The 25,661-nt window shown below is 38.1% G+C and overlaps 1 protein-coding gene across 41 annotated transcripts in view; it reads left to right on the top strand.

Annotated features, from left to right (window-relative positions):
- The window catches only part of CAMK2D (calcium/calmodulin dependent protein kinase II delta), a 309,080-nt gene that overhangs the window by 232,671 nt on the left and 50,748 nt on the right, over positions 1–25,661 (top strand). For all 41 annotated transcript variants that reach the window (XR_015165941.1, XR_015165939.1, XR_015165940.1 and 38 more), the window contains 3 exons: positions 7,853–7,955; positions 15,753–15,836; positions 23,168–23,262. Coding sequence is in view for 37 of the 41 variants with exons in the window: in XM_086407229.1 (XP_086263355.1) it covers positions 7,853–7,955; positions 15,753–15,836; positions 23,168–23,262 (282 nt within the window). In the remaining 4 variants the exon portion in view is untranslated. The remainder of the gene's footprint in view (positions 1–7,852; positions 7,956–15,752; positions 15,837–23,167; positions 23,263–25,661) is intronic.

Here is a 25,661-nt window from a genome sequence, read left to right as displayed (position 1 = left end):
CTAGTTCTTAATAGGCCATGATATAAACCTACTAACAAAGGCCCGAACCTGTGTACAAAGGGCAGCTTAAGTGTGTTCTGTCGCTGGCTTTGATTTGTGGCTTTTATACCCACGATGCATAATCTGATAAGTATACCACTTGTAACAGCACATTTACTAATATATTAAAATGAAAAAGATCAGCTGCTGAAATCTATTATCAGGCTTTAAGCAAAAATGTTGCCCTTAAAATTATTAGGCCATATATTTTTGCTTCCAGAGCAAGATTCACATGTTAATTCATGTACAATAGACACAGTGTAATTTGTCCATATCAGTGAGATAAAGACACAGGGTGTATTACCTTTATCAGCATCATCATCAGGCACCTGTGAGCACAGGAGTACTGTACAGGTTGTCTATAAACCCCTCTGAGGATAATAGCCATTTGTGTTCCTTTCCAGTACCCAACATGGGACCTTGTCCCTAGTTAACACTTGCAGCATAGTCCTTCAATTCAGGAATAAATAAAGTTCAACCCAAAGTACACTTGTCACTTAAAAGCCAACACTGAGTAAAACAGGCTGTTGTGACATATTAATTAATGCTGAATAAAAGAGGATAAGCATATCCTCTTTGATTCAGTGGTAACATGAAGATCTCTTTTTTAATATTTTAATAACTGCCACTTTGAGGGGCTCTTTAGACAGTAGACTCCACCAGATGGAAACTTACCAGGACCTAGAGACAAGGCTAGGGCACAGCAGGCAACTTGAGGGTGTCCCAGAGACAACAGCAGGAGACAGGTCAGGGTGGTGAGACGCTGGAGACACGTCAGGCCGCCCCAGGCAGCATCCAGTGGGTTCCTGGACCAGTCTTTTGTCTAGGGTGCATTCAGTGTCAGGCCAGTGGATGCAGATCTGCTAGGGAGCTCCAGCAGGGGTGACGTGGTCATAGGACTCTAGTTCAGGGGTATGAGAGGCTTTGGATCAAGGCAGAACCTACTGAAAACTAAAAGGGCCATAGCTGCCATTTATCAAGCAGTTGCTCTATACCCTGCCCTGTATTATCATGCAAATCTTCAGAATAACTTCATGAGGAAGGTACCATGATTGTCTCCATGTTACCTAAAAGGAGATTAGCAACCGTGAGGAAAAGGACTTGTTCAGGGGCGCAGAGCTAGTAAGACAGGATTTGTGCCCAAGCAGCTGGGCTCCAGGGTCTGCAAGCTTAATCCCTATCACTTCTCAGTTCAGTTAGATGAATGAATTGAAAACCCTTATAGATACCAAAGAAGAGTTCAAAATAGTGATGGGAAAGTAATTTTACCAGTAACATTAAGAGTTATTTGGGGGAATGGGTCTAAATTTAGTGAATCAAGAGATTAAAATAATCTCCATCTGTGGCTTTTCAGAACTATACAAAATTTGTATCATTAGTAATAGAATAAGGAATAATTAAGACATAATGTAGAGTAGGAGGACAACATAAATTTTGACAAAAGACTAGTGTAAAAAGTGAAAATGTTCTGTTTAGGAAATCAGTAAGGTGGCGTTGTCCACAGCCTTTGGAAAATGAGACATCAAGAAGAATGAAATGGATTTGCCACACTTAATTTAGGCCACATCAAGACAATCATTTTGGAGTCCTTAAAAAGCAGAACATTTATGAAGACAGGATTACTGTAATGTGGTATGATATTTGTGTAAACTGATAATTAAAAATTCAGGTATCAAAAGAGAAGAACAAACATTAATCAAGTATTTCTCGAGCACTTACTAAGGCCCTGTCTTAGCTTTAGGCATATATTACACAGCAAAACAAAAACAAACCTTGTGTACATGGAACATACAGGCCAATGAGTTAAAGATCACTTAAACATACGTGGGAGATATATCCATGCTGCTCCTCCCAGGAAGACGAAAGTACATCAGATAGGCACTGCCTCCAGAAATATACTAGGTCGAAAAGAGGCTGCAGTAAGAAGTGACAACTCTCCATGTCACAGGAAATGAATATCAAGTCAGATGAGTTGTCTCGTGTAAGAGCCTGGAGAATACAATTTCTGTGAATCAGTTGACAGAAGGAAGTAAGGCAAAAGAGACAGCTATATAGCTGTACTTTTTCAAATAACCATTTTTCACGCAAAGTAGTAAAATTTCTTCAGCTCAAAGTGTATCAGAAGTGGTTACTAAACTGCCTCACGAGCAGCTCTCTGGATAAGAGGCTGCTGCTGCTAAGTCGCATCAGTCGTGCCCGACTCTGTGCGACCCCATAGATGGAAGCCCAACAGGCTGCCCTGTCCCTGGGATTCTCCAGGCAAAAACACTGGAGTGGGTTGCCATTTCCTGCTCCAATGCATGAAAGTGAAAAGTGAAAGTGAAGTCACTCAGTCGTGTCTGACTCTCAGCGACACCATGGACTGCAGCCTACCAGGCTCCTCCGTCCACGGGATTTGCCAGGCAAGAGTACTGGAGTTGCGTGCCATTGCCTTCTCCGGATAAGAGGCTGTATACATACAACTGAGTCTTTTAGCAACAAATACGCACTGGTGAATTGCCTTGGCAGAAAATATTGTTTTCTTAAAGCCTACCTCTTGAAGAACAGTGTTATTTAATGGAAAAATCGATCAGATCAGATCAGATCAGTTGCTCAGTCGTGTCCGACTCTCTGCAACCCCATGAACCGCAGCACGCCAGGCTTCCCTGTCCATAGATAGAAGGATAGAAATATTTTAGTGAAGATAGTAATTCTGGAAATTTGGGAGGATTTTTAACACTTTCATAGACACAAAATTAAATGTATGACCAGAAAAGAAAGAAGTTCATTTTCTGGAAATGTGACAAGCAGTCAGTAAATCCTTGTCACCATGGGTAGCTATGTGAAATAATGATTTCTGCATTTTCCTTGATTACAAAATCACAAGTATTTCACTTTTCACAGAATCATCTTTAAAAATAAAAGCTTGAAGACTATATCACAGTCTTTAATGTACATCTAGATACATTACAAACTATGTGACAAATTCCATAATTCATTAGTCATTCTACTGTTCCTTTATGAAGTACTTGGTGTATGTCAGGCTGTGGAGAAACAGTAGGTGATTGGTGAAGTCCCACTGTGGTTACACTCTGGTTCTCTCATCTACTTGATAGTGTGTGCTGATAAGTAATGTTAGAAGTACATCAAGAAACAGGAATGTAATACAGAGTGATTCTTTTGAACTTGCTCATATATGCACAGTGATAGAAACAGAACTTCCTCATGACAGACTTAGAGCGCATTCCTCAGCTGGAAGGTGCCCATGCTGAGTGCATAAATTCAGGCATCCACCACGTGAAGAGCAAAGCAAAATCAAAGCAAAAGTCGCTTGTATCATATGCACCAGAGGACCTCCACCATATGTGGGAAAGAGCCTGACATGCGGCTTTTCAGTTCATGCAAGATTTCATTTAGTTGAATTTTAGGAGCTTTGTTCACACCTTCTTTGGCAAAGAAGTGACTGAAAACACACCAAAGCACTGACTGATTAACTTCATATTGGAATATTGATACTTTCCACTAGAGGAAAGAAATTTAAAAAGATTTTCACTTCTTAAAAGCCAATATCCAGGGGGGTGTAAGAATCAAATCATATAGAATAATACAACTCATAGCTTGCTGTTTTATAATATTCATAAAAAACAAAACATTTAAAGAAAGTAAAATACACATGATTTCACTAAACATAAGATCCATATGTTTGAGTTTACTGGCTAGTTATCATGCATGTGCATGGATAAATCTGTCTTATGACTAATATTGAAGATGTTTATATGACCCACGTTGAAGATGATCATCACCTCTGCTAAATCAGTTCTTTAATAAACATCATGCTAATTTAGAAATCCTCGTGATATGTTTGTGATATTTTTAAGAAGCAAAGATTAAATTATGCCTTTTTCATAAGTTTTCCCATGTTTTATTTGAATACGTGTAGTAAATATTTTTGAGTACTTTAAATTCTTCTTAAAATATCTACTGAATGGATTACCATTTGAAAATGAATGATTTTTATATCTCACAATCACATCTTTAAAAGGAGGGGATCAGGAAATCTGACCTCAAGCCCTTACTTCATCTTTTTGAACCTCCCTACCTCATTTAGAAAAAGAGGGATTTGAGTTAGTTTATCTCCCAAGTCTCTTGCAATTCTGAAAGTGATTCCAGAAACTTGCCTCAGGACTTTGAGATACTTGAACAGTTTCAAGAAAACCCCAAATCGCGATGAAAGAAGTTGCCATTGTATCCATATGGAAGTACAGAACAAAACTTGCGAACAGTTGCTGCTCATTACAGCTGATATGCTATAAATGGTTGTTGACACCAAGACCAGATGTCGTGGAAAATCCTGCATCATTAGGAAGCAATGGGGTGGGGAAGGAACCTGTGTGAGAGAATGTCAGTAGAATCTATTTAAAAACCAATCTAAACAGTGATGCATTATAAGAATCTAGGGGTAATCTCAATGTGTAAATATTAACATAATAGATTGCACTTAATTTAGAAATGCAGACGTTTCTCAAGTCATGAGCATTCATTACAGATATTAAGTGTACTGCACATTTGAAATGGCCAGCTGCACTGGAGTGTAATAGCTGATCACTAATGCATATAATGTCCCTTACAGAGGACAAACCCCTGTGATAAAATCCAATGGGGTTTTATAACTTTATACATACTGTTATAAGATTTTAAAATATATATATTTGTAATGTTCATTTGTGAGATGAAGAACTGGTTAATTAGCTTCAAAGGTCTGAATAGCCCAAATCCACATAGTTAGTAAGAATCAGGCCCAGGACATAAACCCATGTCTCCCTCTTCTATCTAGATCATAGTGCTGTGCCCCCATGTTCAAACACGGTTGTGCTGGAAGACTGGAGTTTCTGATCTCACCTCTCTGATTTGTTTTAGAAGGTCAGAATAGTAGAATATTAGCAATTAATAGTGTAATGGTGACCCTTTCTATAAGGAAGTAGCCACTAATTCGGTGAGAGATTCTACTATTTCAGCTTTTGTGGAATATAATCACAAATTATCTTACTTTCTGTAGACATTCATAATCTAAATTTATCTACTTGCCAATGAACTTTTGTAGTGCAATATGTTCTTAAGTTGGAAGCTATCTGAATGGTAGCAATTAAAATCAGGATAAATGTGTACTGCCCTGGTTTAAATGCTGCTTTAGAAAATCTTGGTGATTAAATCTCCTGTATCCTTGCAGAACATGATAAAAAGATTATTCAAACAAACATATTCCAAAGAGTTGACTATAAATCAAAAGTATGTGATATTTTTAATGTTTCTTTGATGCTGGCCGTTAGAAGCAATCTTGTGATAAAATATTTTATAAAGCAAGTAATCCTTTAATAAAGGCAGTAATCATCCTCATTTTTCAGTTTGTATTCCATAATTCTATATTTTAGGTTTGCCTAAAAGATATGCTTAAACATGAAGTCATTTCAGTGCTATTAATATTTTAATCTATACAGTAACCTTGAAATAGCCGTGCCTTTTCCTGTGCATAACTACAGCTGAACAGTCTTCTTGGGTATAAGGTGAAACACTGATCCAGATGGATTTATTATTTCCTGGATAAGTCACAGAGATCGTCTCTAGGTATGAGTGTTTGCCTCAGTCAGAGACTGTGCATCAGAAAACTCCAAGGCGTTCCCTTTCTTCTGAATTGGCAGATACTTGGTGTACAAGGGCATAATGCACCCAGCACTGCCCAGAACTGTTTGATTTATTAAGAAGAATAAAGGCACATTGAATTGTTTATAAGTTTATTCATTGATGACACTGGCATTTGGTCAACAAACTTAAATTCCACTTGAAAAGACCTAAAATGATTGCTATTTCTAAAGCAATTGGAACTCTTTCCCTAAATGAGTCTGTGCTTGACAAACTAAGACAGATGGGTATTAGCAGAGATCTCTGACGTCTCAATGCTTTTGAATATGAAGGTCACAGAGAAATAAACTATTACCGATTGTTTGTGTTTTCTTCCAAGGTATTTATTCCATAAATTAATAGCTGGCAATCACTTCTTGATTAAATGAGAAGGTATATAAATGAAGTGACCATAAGTTTTAGTTGTGAAAATAAAATGTTAAATATTAATCATATAGCCTGGTTAGATACTATAGTATAGTGATAGATACACAAGAATTCCAAGTAATTTTTGATTGTTAGATTTTACTGAAAGTTATTTTAGTGTGGGGATCTTTCATATTCATAAGACATATTCATCCCAACATCCAAATTAAGTTTTCATGTTTTTAGCATTTAGTTTAAACCCTGTCAGCCCTAAAACATTATAAAGTTTTTCCTTAAAATTACCATTTGTCATAACAGTGGTGAATCTGATGGCAGTGAGCAGCAATAGCCCGAAGAAGTCTGGTACTCGATTAAAACTTACTTGCCTACACTTCAGTTCTTGTAGACTTAAGCTAATTTCTTCTGAGCTCTGGTTATGAGTCTTTGCTAATTTGCATGGCTGGCTTAATTAATAAATTAAATATTGGTTTAGGCTGTGTTTACACAAGGTCAAAACAACAACAGAATTGACTAATTCAGTAAGGAAGAAAAGTAGCAAATTTCATGAAAAAAAGTTGAAATCAGTTGTTTGTTAACATACAAACAAAACCAATTTGATTAACGGAATGTTTAAATGTTTCAGACAGTTGTTTTGGCATTTGGAGAGTCCATTGTTTCCCAACTTTTTTCAGTCTGAGACACCTCTAAATTTGCTGAGTTTTAGCCCAAGGTTAGAAGATATTGAACCACTCTCCCAAATACACATACCAATCCAGAAAGACATTCATCCGGATACCTAAGGATCCAAGGATGATAGACTTACATTATGCATTAATTGGCCTCCTTTTCCTGACCAACTTTTCCCTTCATTTCTTAAAACCCACAAAGGCTGTCCAGGGAAAGTCAAGAATTTGTCACGGTGCTTATTTTCAAAGTACCAATGTGTCTCGATGACCCAGTTGGGAAACAGTGGTGTAGACACAGCCTTATTCCAGGATTGAGTTAGCAGTCCTTGAGTGTCCTTGAGTAATGATAAATACCTGAGAAAATTAAAATGTGTCTCTCTTATAGTATTCTGACATGTGAAAATAAATATATAACTAATATTTTGAAGACATATACATTATGTTTTTAAAAACTAGCTTATGGGGAAAAAAAGCCAACTATAACATTTGGCACATAAGAGTAGACGCTTTCTGCCTTTAAGAATAAACAGATTCTTAAAGACAGCAATTTTAATACATAATCAGAATAAGACTCCAAAATTTGTACAGAAATTGTTTGGAAACAGTGAGGAATGAAAATCACTACATTTGGGTCCAAACTCTTGAAGTCAACTAGGATTAAATTTGCACAGTTTCATTTGCCAAATGTCTGTAGATTGGTCCAACTCTTGTTATCATTTTGCCAAGTTCCCTTCTGCTGAAAAATGCCTGTGCTCTGTTAGGCTTCTAAGCCAATGTCCGTGGCCAAGCCTGGACTTCAAGCAGCACTTGGAAGCATGTGAGCAGGTCAAGACAGGTGCTCCCATTCATTTGCACTCTCCCCAAGTGTATCCTCTCTTCAGCCCAGTATCTCTCCAGGACATATATGCATCTGTCTGAAGCCTGCACACATGATCGTTTGTAATCATTTTCTAACCATATTTTCCCTGGGATTTAGGAATGACAGTCTCTGGAAGAGAGGACAGTGCATGACTTTTTTTTTTCCTCCTAATCTTACAAAATGTTAGTTTTGAAGAGTCACTTAAAATAGATTCTCACATCAGTCTCTCTTTTCTTTCTAAATAAAGCCTGAGAATTTGCTTTTAGCTAGCAAATCCAAGGGAGCAGCTGTGAAACTCGCCGACTTTGGCTTAGCCATAGAAGTCCAAGGAGACCAGCAGGCATGGTTTGGTGAGTAGGGCTTCTCCCCCCGCGTGCCGTTTTCACTCTTGGGCTGCAGTCCCATCCCACTTACTAGCCGCGACAAAGCGGAAATGTTCATTCTGACAACTTGGCTAGTCTTAAGATAGTGGACTTTTATAAGTACCTAATTTTAGTGACATTAAAAAAGTATAAGTCTAAAAATAAGGGAAAATATAATAGAAGCCAGTAACCCAGACTTTTTTTCTTAAAGAATTGATGAAAAATGGGTGCTGTATTAATTAATAGGCGGATTGCAGTATTCAAAGAGTACTTTATTTAAGAGAAAATTGATTGTCCAAATACAGCCTCACTTGATGCTGAAATCTCCTATGTAACTAGGTACATATTTGCACAATATTTTGCATCTTTTGTGATTAGAAATATTTTTAAAATATTATAAAGTGTATATAGAGAAATTTACATAATACGTGGTGTTATGTATCTATATATGTGTGTGTGAGTTTCATCAAAGTGCCCGTTTCTGCTCTACAATTTTGAAATTTCTACATGATGAAATTTCTGTTTCCTTGCAAGTAAGGACAAGATTAAACAAATTTATATTATATATAGTATTAAATATTTCTGGATTATATTATTTCAAGTTTATGAATTGTTTTGATAAATAAATTATTTTACCCACTGAATTCTTATGCTTCTCTTTCTGCCATTTCCGAGTATTAATCCATTTTTTCACGTGGTGTCCTAAAATATAACCTCTCCACAAGCTTCAACCTTACTTCTGTTCTCGCTTCCAATGTATTGAGATTAGAACTGGAATATAGTTGATGTGCAGAGAAGGCAATGGCACCTCACTCCAGTGTTCTTGCCTGGAGAATCCCAGGGATGGGGGAACCTGGTGGGCTGCCGTCTATGGGGTCGCACAGAGTCGGACATGACTGAAGCAACTTAGCAGCAGCATAGTTGATGTGGCTTAGAGGGTAAAGTGTCTGCCTGCAATGTGGGAGACCCAGGTTCGATCCCTGGGTTGGAAAGATCCCCTGGAGCAGGATATGACAACCCACTTAAGTACTCTTGCCTGGAAAATCCCATGGACAGAGAAGCCTTGTAGGCTACAGTCCATGGGGTCGCAAAGAGTCAGACATGAATGAGCGACTTCACTTTCACTCTCATAGTTGATTTAAAATGTTGTGTTAGTTTCAGATGTACAGCAAAGTGAACCAACTATACATATATGTATATCCACTCTTTTTTTAGATTCTTTTCCCCTATAGGCCATTACAGAATATTGAGTAGAGTTCCTTGTGCTATACTGTAGGTCCTTATTAGTTATCTGTTTTATAAATAGCAGTGTGTATGTGCGTGCATGCTAAGTCACCTCAGTCGTGTCTGACTCTTTGTGACCCTATGGACTTTAGCCTGCCAGGCTCCTCTTGTGATCCCTCCTCCAGGGGATCTTTCTGATCCAAGGGTCAAACCCCTGTCTCTATGTCTCCTGCATTTGCAGGCAGATTCTTTACCACTCGCAGTACGGTAGTGTGTATATGTTACACTGCTGCTGCTGCTGCTGCTGCTGAGTCGCTTCAGTCGTGTCCGACTCTGTGCGACCCCATAGATGGCAGCCCACCAGGCTCCCCCGTCCCTGGGATTCTCCAGGCAAGAACACTGGACTGGGTTGCCATTTCCTTCTCCAATGCATGAAAATGAAAAGTGAAAGTGAAGTCGCTCAGTCATGTCCGACTCTTCGCGACCCCATGGACTGCAGCCCACCAGGCTCCTCTGTCCATGGGACTCTCCAGGCAAGAGTACTGGAGTGGGGTGCCATTGCCTTCTCCAATATGTTACACTACTTTACCCCAAATTTATGTTTGTTTTCTGCATCTGTGACTCTACTTCTCTTTTGTAAAAAGTTCATTTGTACCTTTTAAACTACACATAGAAGCTATATCATATATTTGTCTTTGTCTGACTTAAGTTCACTCAAGATGACAGTCTCTAGGTCCATCCACATTGTGGCCAGTGGCAAAATGCCCTTCAATTTGAATTGCTTATCCTCTAAACAATAACAACAAATAGAAAGAGAGCTCAAGAAATGCTTACTTCTTTTGTTTTCTATACAAGTAGTTTTCTGTATCCCTAAACATACACATGTGCTGAAAAGCACCCAGATCTCCCAGGATTCACTGTCTCTCTCTCATCTGCCGCAGCCACTTAACGAGTGGCTGGTGGGGCAGCCTTATCCACCTCCTCTGAAGGCAGCCTAATTCAGGACCTCATCTTGTGCTGCTGGTCCTGCTTCAGAGGTGCCTGACCATTATCCTTGTCTCTGATACCTCTGTTGAATACTGCCTTTTACGTTAAGGTTGTCCTTACTTACCAGGTGAACTTAATACCTCCCAATTTGTCCTTTGTTGTGTTATATTTTGTCATATAACTGGACAAAGCTATTCCACTAACTGCAAACTGAAAAGAGGTAGGACCTAGAATTAGTGCTGTAAATCTGAGATTCAGAGACATCATTTTATCCTAGGAAAGAGTATAATTTACCCTGATAAAGAACATACAGTTATAGGAGTTGGGGTCCAATAGGAAGTACTGGGGCTATCACAAAGATGGGCGGAGCAAATCACTGGAGATATAGAAATGAATTAGAAGGTCCTGCCCTTCAAAACACTCCTACTTGCCTGTCAATAAATATTTAGCAGGCAGCGTGGGAGCACCTTTAACAGAAGCAGGTGTAAGGTGCTCTGGAGCACAAGAGAAGAATTGTGGAAATTTCAGTGACTGGGACAAGGCTTCCCCCTTTCTGGTGGCTGAATGGGAGTTCTGTTCACTGGCATGCAAGGAGATAAAGGCATTCCAGACAGAGGGATCAACACATTCAAAATTTCAGAGGCATGAAACAATTTTTTCTATTTCAGGAATAGCAATAGGTTGATTACAGCTAAAGTAGAAGGTATACTAAGATGGGGAGCTGATGAAGTAGGAAAGGATTTTATGTTCTTGTGAAGGATTTAGCATTTATCTTAGAGGTTTCAGGAATCTGGTGAAAAATTTTGAGCAGAGGAGGACATAAGTGGGTTTCTGTTAAGTAAAGATTTGGTAGGAGGGTGACTTTAAGGATAGCCTTCAGGCAAGGGGCCAGTTAAGATAAGGCGGGCGTTCAAAGTACGCCTGAGGACAGCTTGAGCTAAGAAGTGCCCAGGAGCAAGCAAGCGCCAGGTGACAAGCAGAAAGGACAAGAACCCTGAATTTTAAGGGAATCTGTGTAGAGGAAGTCAGAATCCTGCAAGTTGGGTTCCAAGACAGAACTCTAGTCCTTTCTAGAACAAAGCAGGACCCCACTTTACAAGATACCAAAAAAGGACTTGGGCTCAGGGATGTGATTGCCAGAACTAGGTACAAGATGATAATTGGATATCAGGAATAAGCCAGAAGCCTTATTACAGAGCCAAGGATCAAATTTAACACTGACAACTTGGATGATGCTTATAAAAGTATTGAAGTTGAGCTCCTGAAATCTCACTTGTTTGGGTGAGATTTCATCTCTTCTGCTAGATCACAAGCTGTTTGAGGGACTGTGTGTAGTACAAAGTTTCTGCTTTTTGAATTAAAATACTGCAGCTGATATCCTGGCTCTGATTCTTAACAACTACATAACATTAGGCAAGTCGCTTTAACTCTGTAAGCTCAGTGTCCTTTTTGCAGATGGAAATAATAAATACTCTTTCATGAGGCTGTTATGAGATGAGACCATTAAAGTAGACTATTGGAATATGCCTGGGTTCTCAAAGCTATTCAGTAAGTTTTCAGAACTGTCTTGGAATGAAACAGGTCACAGAACCAGCCTACACAGTAAAAGTTGTTGAGTGAATGACTAAATATCAGGCTAGTGAAAGCAATAGCATCCATATAAAAGTACACAAATTTTCAAATTGTGATAATTCATTTCTCAAGGCAAGCTGGTCTCAGAGAAACAAGGACAGATGGGAAGTAAAATTCCCATTTTTTCTTTGGTATGGTGATAGTCAGTTAAGTTCCTACTAAGATACCTATTAGGGTAATGACTTTCAAAGGATGCATTTTAAGGTCTAAGAAAATCCATCATTTTATAAGTATAAACAAACATAGTTTCTAAGCTTAGGAGAATACTTTTTTTAGCTTTCTTTTAACGTTTGTTTTTTTTTTTTTTTTTCAAATGGGTTGCAAAGAGTCAGCCATAACAAGCAACTGAGCACATTCAACTCAAATTTCAGTGACTCCTCCTGGATAACTAAGTGAAGGGCATGTGATGTCCTGCCTTTCTTTTGGGAATATTGCCTGATAGGTTTTAGGAGGAAAGGCATGTTTTAGTATGAATGATTTGTTTTGATATTTATTCAGTTTTCTGCCATAGTCTCATGTATTTGGTTAATTTTACATTTTAAAAGATGTAAAGGTTTTGAGTGGGGAAACATTTATTTTAATAAGAAAAAAGCAGAACTCTTTTTTTCATTACGTGTAATGCCAGAGTTTCGAGCTTTTACAGAGTTTTATTTTAATAAATTTGAGGTCTACTCCATATAAGAAAAATTAAACTATTCAAGCCGCTCTAGAAGCTCTCTATTGTGTTCAGTTATTTTTTTCCCTTATTTTCCAGTTCAGATATTTGTTTTTCCCGTATTACTTCTTCGGTCTTTTTTGTACAGAGCCAAAAAGGCCAGAAGTAGTAGCACCCTGTAGCACTTGTGTGAGGTAGACTAGGAGATTTACCAAAGAGAATAAGCTGTTTCTCCTGTGGGATTGGAAATGCTGTTTGCAATCCATTTCTTTCTTTTTTTTTTTTCTTTTTTTTTTTGCTACTAGGAAAAAAGGATAACTGCCATGATCTGTTTCTTATGGAAGAATTATTTTGCTTGGTTGCTATTATGTTATTATGTCTGTTGTTTAAATATTAAGGGTTTTTTAACGGCAGTATGTTGCAGTGGATTCTGTATGTAAGTAATTCTGTTTTCTCTTTGATCCTTTCTGGTATTCCTATTGGTTTTTCAGAATGAGAAACATACCCTGTCTCTAAAGAAGGCAAGCTCCCATTAAATTCCCGTTGATAGTATATATCATAATAAACTAGAGTTTTAGGAGTTTAATCTCATGCTAAAACAAACCTAGTTTGTCTTCCCCTCAGTATTTCTGTATTCATGAGAACACGCTGTAAAGTGCACTGTTTTAACATTTGTGCATTGTACATGTAGGCTTCGCTATTCTTAGGGGTAAGGACCCCTAACTGCTCAAGTGATGGTTGTGCTCAATAGGAGCAAGTGTCTCTTAGCATTTTAGTCTCCAGAAGAGGTTTATAATAATTTACACTTAGGATTATCACTTCATTTCTTGCATAGTGGTTTCTTCTTTATCTTTTCTACCTCGATGAAGTGTTAATATTTCCTACTCCAGGCATGTATTCTACCAAGTTATTTAAGACATACATTAAAGGTTACCAATTCTAGATGGGAGGTTATAGATTGCATATAAAGGGTAGTCACACTTCAGAGAAAGAGAGGACCACTGAGAACTGTAGCAGATGGAAGTAATTTAGAGTCACCCTATGTTAGAGAAAAAGTACTCCCTCCCACACATACACCAAAAAAATCAAGGGTTCAAGAAACAGAAAAAGCATCGTTAAGGGTGAAAATGGAAAGTTTATTTTCAAGAAATCTGAAAGAGATTTTTTAGGTTAAGTGCTCAGAAGTAGAAAGATATTATGTTGAGTGAATGAAGGGGAAGTAGTGGGTAGGACCAGATGATAAAGTATCTTAAAATGCCAGGTGGGACCTGTCTTTAATCTGGTCTTTGGAGTCTGTTTCCCATTGGATTCCCTCTGTGTCTCAACATTTGGAGGAGTTGGAAAGGAATGGTCGGAATGAGAGAGCAGATACGGCAGTGAGAAGCCCCAGAAAGCTCTTGGAAACTAGTGTGCCTGTCTCTACATTAGAGTAGCAAACTTCCACATCACTCCTTCAGCTAATCCTTGAACGTCAGCCAGGGGACCCACCGCTGCTGCTCAATAATTCTTTGCAGCTCACAACTACCGAACAAACATTTCTATCAAATAAAGTTTGAGGTAGAGGTGAATCCACTGTGGTCCATTTAAAGCTTAAACTACAACAATACAGGTCTTTTCTTGAAGTTCCTTCTCACTGTCCTCCTCATCCTCCTCTAAAGCAAACAGAGGAGAGGACAGGCAATGAAAATGGGGGGAAAAGTGAAATCCAAAATCCTTTGCCTCAAAATGTAATTTTGTTGTAACCGTGTTATTATATATATGCTTGTTTCTAAGTACAGATTTGTTTTGGAGGCGGGGAAAAGCTCCTTTCTTGCATGCTTTGCATCCCAGTAGATACACAATGTGCTTCATCACTGATTTGTAGTCAGAGAAATTCCTGATTATAGATCCTTTTAAAGAACGCTTTCCAATTTCCGTATGCCTTTAAAGAAAATTTCCAAATAGCAATAGCTATTTTTGGTAATTTTTAAAGTAAATATTTTTTATTTGAAAACCATTATTTTCATAAATAAGTATTTTACTCTAGATGCTAGCTATTAATTATCATTTAAGTATACCTTCTTGGAAGTACTGATTTATCTAATAGGAAACTTCTTTAGCCATCTAGTTTCGCATACCTCATCTCTTAAAAGTCTAGCTGATACTTGTTCAGTAGTGACTCATCTAAATATTCCTGAGTCTTCTCTTCAGTTGCCACTTATAAGTACACAGTGATTACTTATTAGTACAGAGTGAGGTCTTTGATATATTATGAGCCCATTTCTTTTCCTAGTGAGTTCTTCAGTTACTCTCAGCCCCAACCCCCTCTCATGGACTACCTCACTATCAAAAATATTTACTGAAAATTTGCTTTAAATTTATCCCCAGGATCTATGTTTTGGATCCTTCTACTTTGTAGATAAGTGTTAGAAACTCAGTCATATCGACTCTTTGCAACCACATGGGCTGTAGCCTACCAGGCTCCTCTGTCCGTGGGATTCTCCAGCAAGAATACTGGAGTGAGTAGCCATTCCCTTCTCCAGGGGCTCTTCCTGATCCAGGGATCGGAAACCAGACTCCTGCATTGCAGGCAGATTCTTTACCATCTGAGCCACCAGGCAAGCCCCACTTTATAGATAAATATGCCTCATAATAATGCTTCCCTGGTGGCTTAGCGGTAAAGAATCCACCTGCAATGCGAGAGACACAGGTTCAATCCCTGGATCAGGAAGATTGCCTAGAGAAGGAAATGGCAACACACACCAGTATTCTTGCTTGGGAAATCCCATGGACAGAAGAACCTGGCGGGCTACAGTCTGTGGGGTTGCAAAGAATCAGACATGACTTAGCAACTCAACAACAGCAACAACCTCTCATAATATATTATGTAGGCATCATGATAAGTATCATCTTCTGCAGTTTTCTCCTAATTTCTTCCCAGGTATAGGGTAGCATGTTCTGACCCTTTCACAGGTTTAGTTTTAACTTCCACATGAACAGGAATCAGAACTGCTGACCAAGTAGTCTGAAGTATATACACTGACTGCAGCTCCATAGAAAGGTTTTTCTATCTGGGGGGAAAAAAAAGATGTGTTTCTTCTAATTAGCTACAGTGCGGGACAGATTGATGTTAAGACTGCTACAGAGAGAAACTCGTCCATGTTATTTTATTTCCCTAAGAGCCTTGTCTTATCTTGACAAACAGATCAACAGATACAGAAGCTCAAAGAAGTTTTTCCTCCTTCCTTTGCCATTTCATATTGGTTTTGCCAAGTTGGTTTTCATTCATTAACATCTGTTTTCCCTAGGTTTTGCTGGTACACCTGGATACCTTTCTCCAGAAGTTTTACGTAAAGATCCTTATGGAAAGCCAGTGGATATGTGGGCATGCGGTAAGGAATCATCCTCATGCAAAGTTTGCAGCACACCACTATTGTTACAATGAAAATAGTATCTGTCAAATCTGAGGTTGATGCTCTCTAGCAATCAACTTAAGAGTTACGTTCTCAGACTTTAGCCTACAACAGTCGCCTGGAGAGCCCATTAAAGCAGATTGCTGTTTCTGATTCAGTAGGTCTGGGACGAGAGTGTTCATGTGTTTAACAAGTTCCCAGGTGATGCTGAAGCCTGAGGCCCAGGAAGCACTCTGAGATAGGGCCATAAAGTGTCCCCCACAGAGGGCGTGGGGTTTATGCTCCTTTCCTCTCAACTCCTCCAGGGAGCCCTGACCACGGCTGTCCTGTCTGCAACACAAGATGCTCAGCAGGGATTAGGAGAAAATGAGTGAATCTTGGAAAGGAATGAAATTGCCCTGTGGGGACTGGGCTCTGGTTTAGGCCTGGCCTTTAGCAACAAGCTCTAATCAAAACATAGCCTGTGTAGGCTCAAAGAATGGGGAGAGTTTCCACCACAGCTTTTATAGCAGAATTTCTGTGTCAGCATATACTTCAAATAGGTGGGAGACTGAACTAAAAGGGGTACTTCGGGGTATTCTGAAACATTTTCTGCTGGAGTTACTGGACAGGAGCTAACCCTCTAGGCTTCTGACACTGTGTCATTAGCACAACCAACAACTTGGTGTGTGATCTCCAGCTGGGTGTATCTTGGCTTCTAGAGTTACTTCCACGCCTAAGAAGGCAGATGTGAGAAGAGCACAGCATTTAGAGTCACAATGCCTGAGTTCAAGTCTGCTTTGCACTGGCTAACCCCATCTCCTTAGCATCACTGAGTTGGCTTCTTTACCTTACAGTAGAAATATTTGACCTTCATAGAACTGTATGAGGGTCAAATGGGGTTTTTAGAATTTATAAAGCAATTTGAAATGCAAACAGCTATTATTATTCTAAAAAGTTGGAATTGTCACTTAAAGGGTAGTGTCTTAGGTGAGCTCTAAGCTCTGTCTTCGTCCCTGAGACTGTTTCCTAAGCAGGAACTCTAAAATCCTTTTGGTGAAAGCACAGGCACAAAATGCTGTTGTTCAAGTCTACATGTTAATGGCAGATAACTCAAAATATTTTGTTTGTAAGAAATCAGCCTCCATCACAGATCTGTTAAGAGACTGACAGATGCGGATGGGTTTTATTGAGGCGGTGGGGGGCAGCTAGAGCGGTACCCAGCACTGAAGAGAGGATGTGGTACAGACAGGTCCAGACCAGAGTGAGTCTCGGTATCTCAGCTTCTGCTTTTAAAATAGTGATGATAATGGTACTTGCCTCCTAGAACTACCAAGAGGAATTTTTACACACACACATCTCATGAATGACTCTAGAAACTCAGAGCCACAGGGCATCTTTCAGATTTCAGCTCGTTTTCCCATGAGTAGGCTTATCTTCCATTTTGCTCAGTTCTCTCCTTAGCTTTTCTTTTTACATGTTTTTTTAATTTTTTATAAACAGCCAAATCCCTTTGTGACAAGCCTGCCCTATTTAGGGCCACCAACCCTTATTTTCTGTAGAAAGTCTGGCATCTTTAGTTGCATGCTGAAAAATGTCCTTAGGATCACATAGTTAACTGCAGAAGTGTCTTAGATATTATAGTGTTACATATTTGGGGGAAATTACCCAAACACACGCGCGCGCGCACACACACACACACACACACACACTGCCCACTACCTGGAACATAATAAGAGATTTTTATGCCTTTTGTTACATTTCTGGGTCTCTGCTCTTTGGAATAGTTTTACCATTTTATTATATGTCTTGAAGGTTACATTAAATTTACTTTACTTACAAGATGATACACCTTTTCTCATTCCTATTGTAATAGCTGCCAAAGTAATGTACACTTTATTTACTGCTTTTAGGTAATGGCAGATCTTGAGAGAATCTTATTTTTCAACCATCCCTCAACATTAGCTCTTAATAACTACTTCTTTGCAAAGGTAGACATTGGATAGTATGGTAGAAAATGAGATAACCCAGAAAAGAAAGGAAATACAGAATAAGCCATTTAGCAAAATGGCAAGTAATCTTTGTGAATCAAACTCTGTAAGTACTCAACCACGGTTGCCTTTGGGCAGTTGACCCAGAACAGAGTGAAGTACGGCTTTGGTATAATGGCTTAAAGAAATCTGTGCAGTTTTTTCATTATAAACCTACAATAATCCATACACAGAAAATTTAAAATACTTATCACCACTACTTTAATGATCTCACACAGAATATAGCCTGACTTACATCTGGGCTTTGAAAGCTACTAGTCCATTACTGGAAAGTAAATGATAGACATTAATGAAGCAAGAATATAGTCCTGTGTTCTGCCGTTAACAACAGTAAGTTGATTTAGATAGTTTTCTTGCTTATATAGCTATTGCCATAATTCCATAGTGGGGTGAGCAAATGTTGTTTATAGATGTCACTGAATGACTGGTTTTTAACTGAACTTCCTTCTACATCTTGGTTTTAAAAAATAATAAATGTAAGTCTGAAAATATAGTGGACACACAGCTTGTCTTGTTACTTCTCTACCTGCATTAGATATCAGAACAGTTATGAGTAATAATAAACTAGTGGCTGTCACAGAATATATTGTAACTTGTAACAAACCTTTGAAATCTTAGGAGGATGTGTTCCTTGTTTCCTTTCATGGCCAGATTAGTTCCAGCGGTTGTGTGATTTCTGAGCCTTAGCATTTCCATATTTCAGCCGGAATAAGTCAGCATCAAGCATTTTCTTAGAAAGTATTTGCCATTTGGAAATCTCAAGCCTGCTGGACCATGTGTTCCTTTCGCCAGTTCTGTGGCTCTTACATTGCACCATCCAGCTGTGCCTCACATTTAGAAGGCTCTCTACCTTCATCCCTTACAACCCACGTCTTCGTTAGTGTTCAACCCTTGGAGCTTTCTTCCCATAATCTCTACCAACATGCTCTTATTCTGAACTGACATACTTTCAGATACTTCTCTAGATATAGTATTTATTTATTTCCCTGACTTGATATTTTTCAAACTGTGGATCACAGACCACATGCTTCAAGGTGACCTACCTGAGTGCTTATGAAAAATACAATTTTCTGGGGCCCACCCATGAAACCACTGAATAAGATTCTCTGTGATGAAGTTTAGGAATTTGCATTTCCACAAACTTTCTGATGCACACCACCATTGAGCTGCATAACACAGCTAGCTGCGAATTCCTTTAGGGCAGCAGATTTAGGATTCTTAGACAGTAGAGCACAAACTGCAAACAGGTGATCTACAGCTGTATTGACCAGACGCTTGGACCATTTATGGGGGTGGGGATTGACATTTATCTTTAAATTTATATAATAAATTATATAATTATCAGGAGATTTCTTTGGAAATTATCAGTTTCTGGCTTCCCTAAAGTAATTGAAAGAACAAATAGCAAGATGCTTGTGTTCTTACATGGCTGCTATACTGCCAGACAGATAGACACAGGCTCTCCCTGGCACCCTCCCTCCCTCCTGCACGGCAGGCACGGGCATTCACCTTAGCCTGATGCCAGAGAGCCTGTCAGTTTGCCACCCCTACCACATGATAGAAATAGTTTTCATCATCTGAAAAATAATTTGCTAATTTGTTGGCCTTGATCTTTTAGATTTTTGTTCTACCCATTACTGGCCCCTTAGGTCCCAGAGTATTTCCCTATTTTGTGTTTTGGTTTTGGGTTTGCATAAGGGATAAAAGGAAGCTGTTCTTATCCCTCACTAGTTAATTTCCAAACTCCACCTGCATTTTGCACATAAGCTCGTGGTGTGCCCTTTATTTTTGAGAATTTGAAGTGGGTGCTTGTTAGACTGCTCCGTTAACTTCCCACTGGCTTCTCAAGAGTTTCTCAGCATTGCTGCTTCACCTTTTTTTCATAAGAACAGCCTTTAGAATGTTTTGATCATTAATGTGATTATAAGCTGTAGCTTTTATTAAAATCAGTTTTGAATGTTCTTGATAATATAGTCTTTCTACCTAATCAGTAATCAGTGCTTCTCAACTCTTATTAATCAAACATCTCTTAGCATATTCCAAGCACAAATGTGTACATAAGATAATGAAAACTTGTTTTAATGTTCATTTTTTAAAAATGCTATATGAAGTGGACTGTGTCAAATAGTTTAGCTTTTATGGAAAATTTGTTACAGAAAATTCTCTCTACAAAAGTAGAGAGGATAATAGTATACTGAACTGATGGCTAATCTTATTTCGTCTTCATCACTTGACTCAGTCTTCCACCCCAAGATTATTTAAGTCACATCCAAACATCATATCAATATATCTATAAATATTTTAATGAATACCTCTAAAAGAAAATGGCTTTTTAAAAAACATGTTAATAATAGAAATATTTTTAAATGTCATATAATAATATAATATTTTAATGAATACCTCTAAAAGAAAATGACTTTTTAAAAAACATGTTAATAATATAGAAATATTTTTAAATGTCATGTAATAGTAATTGTTTAAAATAATCAAATATGTAGTAATTTTGCTCTTTGCCCCTTTGTCTCATAATTTCATTACCAGGTTGGTCTCTTAAGTCTCTGTTATTTGTAAGGTCTGCTCCTCTCTCCCCCTCTTCTTCTCACTCCTCTTTCCTTGTTTCTCAATTTATTTGTTGAAGAAACGTGTAGTTCCCACAGAGCACACCTCAGACTTCTCAGTCTGCTCTCTGTATACTGTTTGCCACAGTAAGAAGTCAAGATTCCTTGTAGAAGTGGCTAATGCCAAATCTGGATTAGGAAAAGTAATGATCCAAGAGCATCTGGTGAGACCAGAAAGAACAGAAACTCTTAAAGCCTACAGAGCTTGTATTAACAGGACTCAGGAGCCACTTGGAAGTGCCTTCGACTGGTTAAAGATAGGACAGTTAGAAGATAAATAAGAAAAATAACAGTAATGGATTAAAATTTTAAATTTATGTATGCACTCATAGTAATAGTAATCAAAATACAACCTAAATTCTGGCCTTTGGAGGATGTTTGGGGAACCAATGTGTTATTTTGAAAGCTGATTATTAAAGAAGGAAAAAACTAATTACCCTATCTTTTCTCTGTGAGCCAGATCTCAGGGTAACCAAACAGCTGATGAAATAAGTTATTCTTAGACTAAGGAAGGCACAGTAGAACTGTGCTCAGCTGTGTCCTACTCTTTGCAACCACGTGTACTGTAGCCCACCAGATTCCTCTGGCCATGGGATTTTTCAGACAAGAAAACTGGAGCAGGTTGCCATTTCCTACGCCAGGGGATCTTCCTGACCCAGGGATCAAACCCGCGTCTCTAACTGAAAGTTTCACATCAGTCTGCTCAATGATGTCTTGTAGCCTGAAAGTATTTTTAAATCTACTATATTTATGCTGTGATTGTATTTAAAGTATATTTTTTTGTAGACATCCATCAAACAAATCATGAGCATTTATTAACGTAGTGGGTGCTGATTCTTAGGGAATGAAATGTCTGTGAGCCTCCCTTCCCAGAAAAGTACCACACCAAGTGTCAACCAGTAGATGTAACCCACAAGAACAAAGCTTCAGAAGCAGGCCATGCCCAGGTCCAGAATGCTAAATGTTGCAGATGTGGCTCTGTTTTATAATTTTATAACAACCTAACTCCAGATGTTTATTAGAGAAATGAGTATTTTAAAATGACTATAGACTGTTTCCATTGCAAAGCTGATTTTCTTCTTCACCCCCTAAACCATAGCAAAGGGTTAAAGCTAATTAGGTATATCCTCTTTTCTACTTGCATCCAGTCACTCATTATCATAATTATTATCATCATTAAATGCATCTGTTAAATCAGATAGGAAAAATATGAAAATAAATTTAAATGAATGAACATTAAGTCAGTGATATAGTGAAAGATAGAAAAAACATTTTTGTATTACAAAGTAAGGTAGCAATATTATATTTGATTTTCTGCACTGTCCTTTTTTTTTAATTCTACTGTGGTGAAGTCCCTTTTGATCTTGATTTTAAAGCGTTGTTGGGTATTTATTTAAGAATGTTGTTTAAAATGCTTTATTCTGATCATGATCAGCTTTTTGAACTGGGTCTTCCTGAAGCAGGTTAGAAAATCCTAGGGTGATTAAACCCTTGTTTAAAGCCGTCTTAGCTGCAACAGTGCCTGTCATGTAAATATGTAGGGTCTGGTGAACAGGAGCAGGGCTAAGTGTCCCTAACAGAGTACAGGTAAGGAAATGAAGAGACCAGCTGTGGGGGACAGGAGATGCAGGCCCAGCAGGCAGCATGTCACCTCTCTTACCACGGCTCCCAGGCCTCCCTGGTGAAGGGGCTCAGCAAGAGAAAAGCAGAGGAGACAGCAGAGCAACGGCAGACTTTGCTCTGGGACAGCGGGCTAGAAATGAAAGATCTTAAGCAGGGTCATAAAATGTTTCAAAAGTGAAGGAAGGCACATGTGGTGACAAAGACGATGATCCAAGGAGACACTGAAACCTCAGATTCGATTTCAGGGCAAGTTAAAAACTACCCGATACAGGAATTTTGTTTAAAGATTAAATCAGATGTTGATTAATTTCTCAATAATTACATATTTATGAAAAAAATATTACATTGTCTTAAAGCTGAACATTTAACTCTTTGAATTTTATGCACAATTTCAGTCTTATCTTTTCCCTGTTTGTAGTATATACTCTTCTGTAGTATCACTGGTTTAGTTGTTTTATTGAAGAAGCTGTCTTTGAAGACTAAGATTATTAATGAAGAAAAGATTTTCATCTTCTTATATGGTACCCACATTCCCAGGCACCCTGGATATTTAGAGCATGAATCTGTAACCAGGGCACCACTGCTCTACAAACTGTCCTAATTAGCAAAATGACTAATAGGAAATAATAACATGTTATATATTTAAATGTCAACCTCTAAAGTGACTAAAATCACATGGTATCTAAATAGATAAGACCACAGGGAGATCATGTGTACACAGGGTTCAGGGAGGCCACATGTGTCGCCACAGTGGAGGTGGGCTTCATATTGAGGTGTTGCTCTGCTGTGCATCTTTAGAATTCATCCTTTGGTGCACGCATTGGACTGTCACGTTGTCAGAGCCCTTGAGCAAAGGAGGAGCAGCATTCACCCTCCACGGAACACTTCAGAGCGCATCATAACATGTCTCTGAAGTTTACCAATCATCTAGTTTTCTGTCTTCGAACGGATGTGGCTTAATATCATTGTGGATCTGCCCTGTTTAACTTCTCGGAGTTTCTGGGACTTAACACTGTGTTAATATGCTCATTCCCTCCAGGAGTCATCCTCTACATTCTACTGGTTGGATATCCACCGTTCTGGGATGAAGACCAACACAGACTCTACCAGCAGATCAAGGCTGGAGCTTATGACGTATGTAATAAATATTCATATAGCTTTATATTTGGGTTTGGTTTTTTTATTTACCAAAAAACAGATTTTTCATTGCTATTTTAATAATATCCCTTATTATTTTCCTCTCTTTTGGGAAAAAAGAATAAGATATGTAACATATATATTTAGTTTCTATTTCCTTCTAGCCCTTTATTTCATAAAATCGAAAGGAAAACAGTATGAAGTCTCTAAGGAAGTACCTTGTTTGTCAAAGCTTTTAAATCTTAGTGCATTTTAAAATATATAAAAATTAAAGTATTTTTGCTTTAGAACTGGTTACTACCTGTTAGCTGAATTATATTTTCAAATGCTTACTGCATAATTATATGTTAACAATATTTTGCAGTGATCCGTGTATCAAATAGAACATTGTTCCTTTATGTCAGCTTTGACTGTTTTTGTTTTGTTTATCTAGTGAGCTTCTGTGAAAGCTTTCATTGAAGAATGGTTTTCACAATTGAAAAATATTGGAAAATCACAGTTCCAATACATTTAATTTACCATTAGTATATTTTAAACTAGGCATATGAATGAAGGTCTGTATTGAAGAGTAAGGCCTTAACTACTTTGTCTTTATGGCTTAGCTTTGTGCTCTTTGATGTAATTTTCTCTCCTCTGATAAATATGATTTACCACTTCCTCTGATTTTACCTCACACAGCCCTCTGGAAGTCAGAATGCAGGTCTGGAGATGCTTTTCCTGTATTATTAAGTGGGCTAACTAAGGGGTAGGCGATAACGGGTCCACCTTGTGAGCACAAGTTAAGAGTGCAGTGTGGTAAAGAGAGAAGTTATGAGAAGGCTATATTATATTGTATCAGGTATCATGGACTCCCCTGACTAAATGTAACATGTAGATAGATGGATGTATCACAGGTATTTAAAATGTATAATTTTGAAGCATTGCATTCTAGCCAGACTAATCATAATTAATCCAAATTGTGATTTACCTGGCCATTTTAGTGCATTCACCATCTTTACAGGCTAGAACTAGGAATCCCTCGCTTCACTTTTTCCCTGGTGGCTCAGACGGTAAAGAAGCTGCCTGCAATGCAGAAGACCTGGGTTCAATCTCTAGGTAGGGAAGATCCCCTGGAGAAGGGAATGACTACCTACTCCAGTATTCCTGCCTGGAAAATTGCATGGACAGAGGAGCCTGGCGGGCTACAGTCCACGGGGTCACAAAGAGTAGTCACTAACATTTTCACTTTTCACCCCAAAAACATAACTCTACACATTCACCGCTTGGTGGATGTAAAGAAATGCCTTTGTGAAAGTTAGAAAACTCAGAGAAGGACCCACTTTTATCTAGGTGAATTCAGCCCTCATTTGTGGTCAGAAAATCTCCACATCATGAAGAAGCAGACTTGAGTGTTTCCTCAGTAGTTCCTGATGGTTAGCAAGTTTTTACAACTGGCCAAAGGAAACTTCTGGAATTAAAATGATAGCTATTAAACTGGCGAAAACGTGCAAGTATTAAAGAGTCAGTATCATTTTTCTTGTGTTTCATTTTGCCAGTGGATCCCAAACGCACGTGATCACAACTGACAGTCGCACATCACAAGTCACACGTGGCTCCTAAAAGTGAACCAGCTGAAGTCCGTTAGGGCACAGTGACAACGGCTTTTTTCTCAGGATTGTCTATACAAATTCATAAATTGGGAAAACCACCTAATATTTTGTAAGAAACCAATGGGATATGCATCCTTCTTAACCCATCAAGAATAGTGTTTCTACTAAATATGCTTATTAAGTGAATATGAGGTGGCATAGTTATCAACAAAAAGCTTACACAGAAATTTAAAATAAATCACTTTACTTTATGACTATAAATGGTTACTAATAAAAGTTATGAGAGTTGGTTACTTTCATGAACTTAGTTCTGATGAAATTTATAATTAAGTAGATTAACCTTTTTGAAGTATTAAAATGAAATCCTGCTGGGCTCTTATAGTCTCAAATTTTGTCTCACTGCTGTACTCCAAATAGTGACAGTTAATAGGTCCATTTGGAACAGGAATTGAAACTGTTTTATTTTCTCTGCTGTTACTGCTTACGAGATGTGGAAGTATGTAATACATCATTTTGAACCTTGGCATAGTAGCATGATGATATGACAACTTCTCAGCTTTACTGACTTTTGTAAAATTGCATAAATAGTTATGAGAAATATTGCATAAAATTGAATTCGCAGATTAAAGATTTTTTTAGAGGACTAGAAGATTCATTTTGTTTTTTCAAATTTAAAAATGTATCACTAGTTATAACATGGCAATTTAGTGTACATCTTTGTCCCTTATAGTTACACTCAATATCTTAATATATAGATAAATACATAGAGAGGGAATAGATACATACCTATGTCAGTTTGGCTACATG

Source organism: Bos grunniens, chromosome 6 (genome assembly GCF_055505025.1).
Source record: "Bos grunniens cultivar Pamir isolate PY7600 chromosome 6, Bosgru_T2T1.0, whole genome shotgun sequence".
Lineage (NCBI taxonomy): Eukaryota > Metazoa > Chordata > Mammalia > Artiodactyla > Bovidae > Bos > Bos grunniens.
Note: the sequence above shows the minus strand (reverse complement) of the source record. Positions and strands in the feature narration are given on the sequence as shown.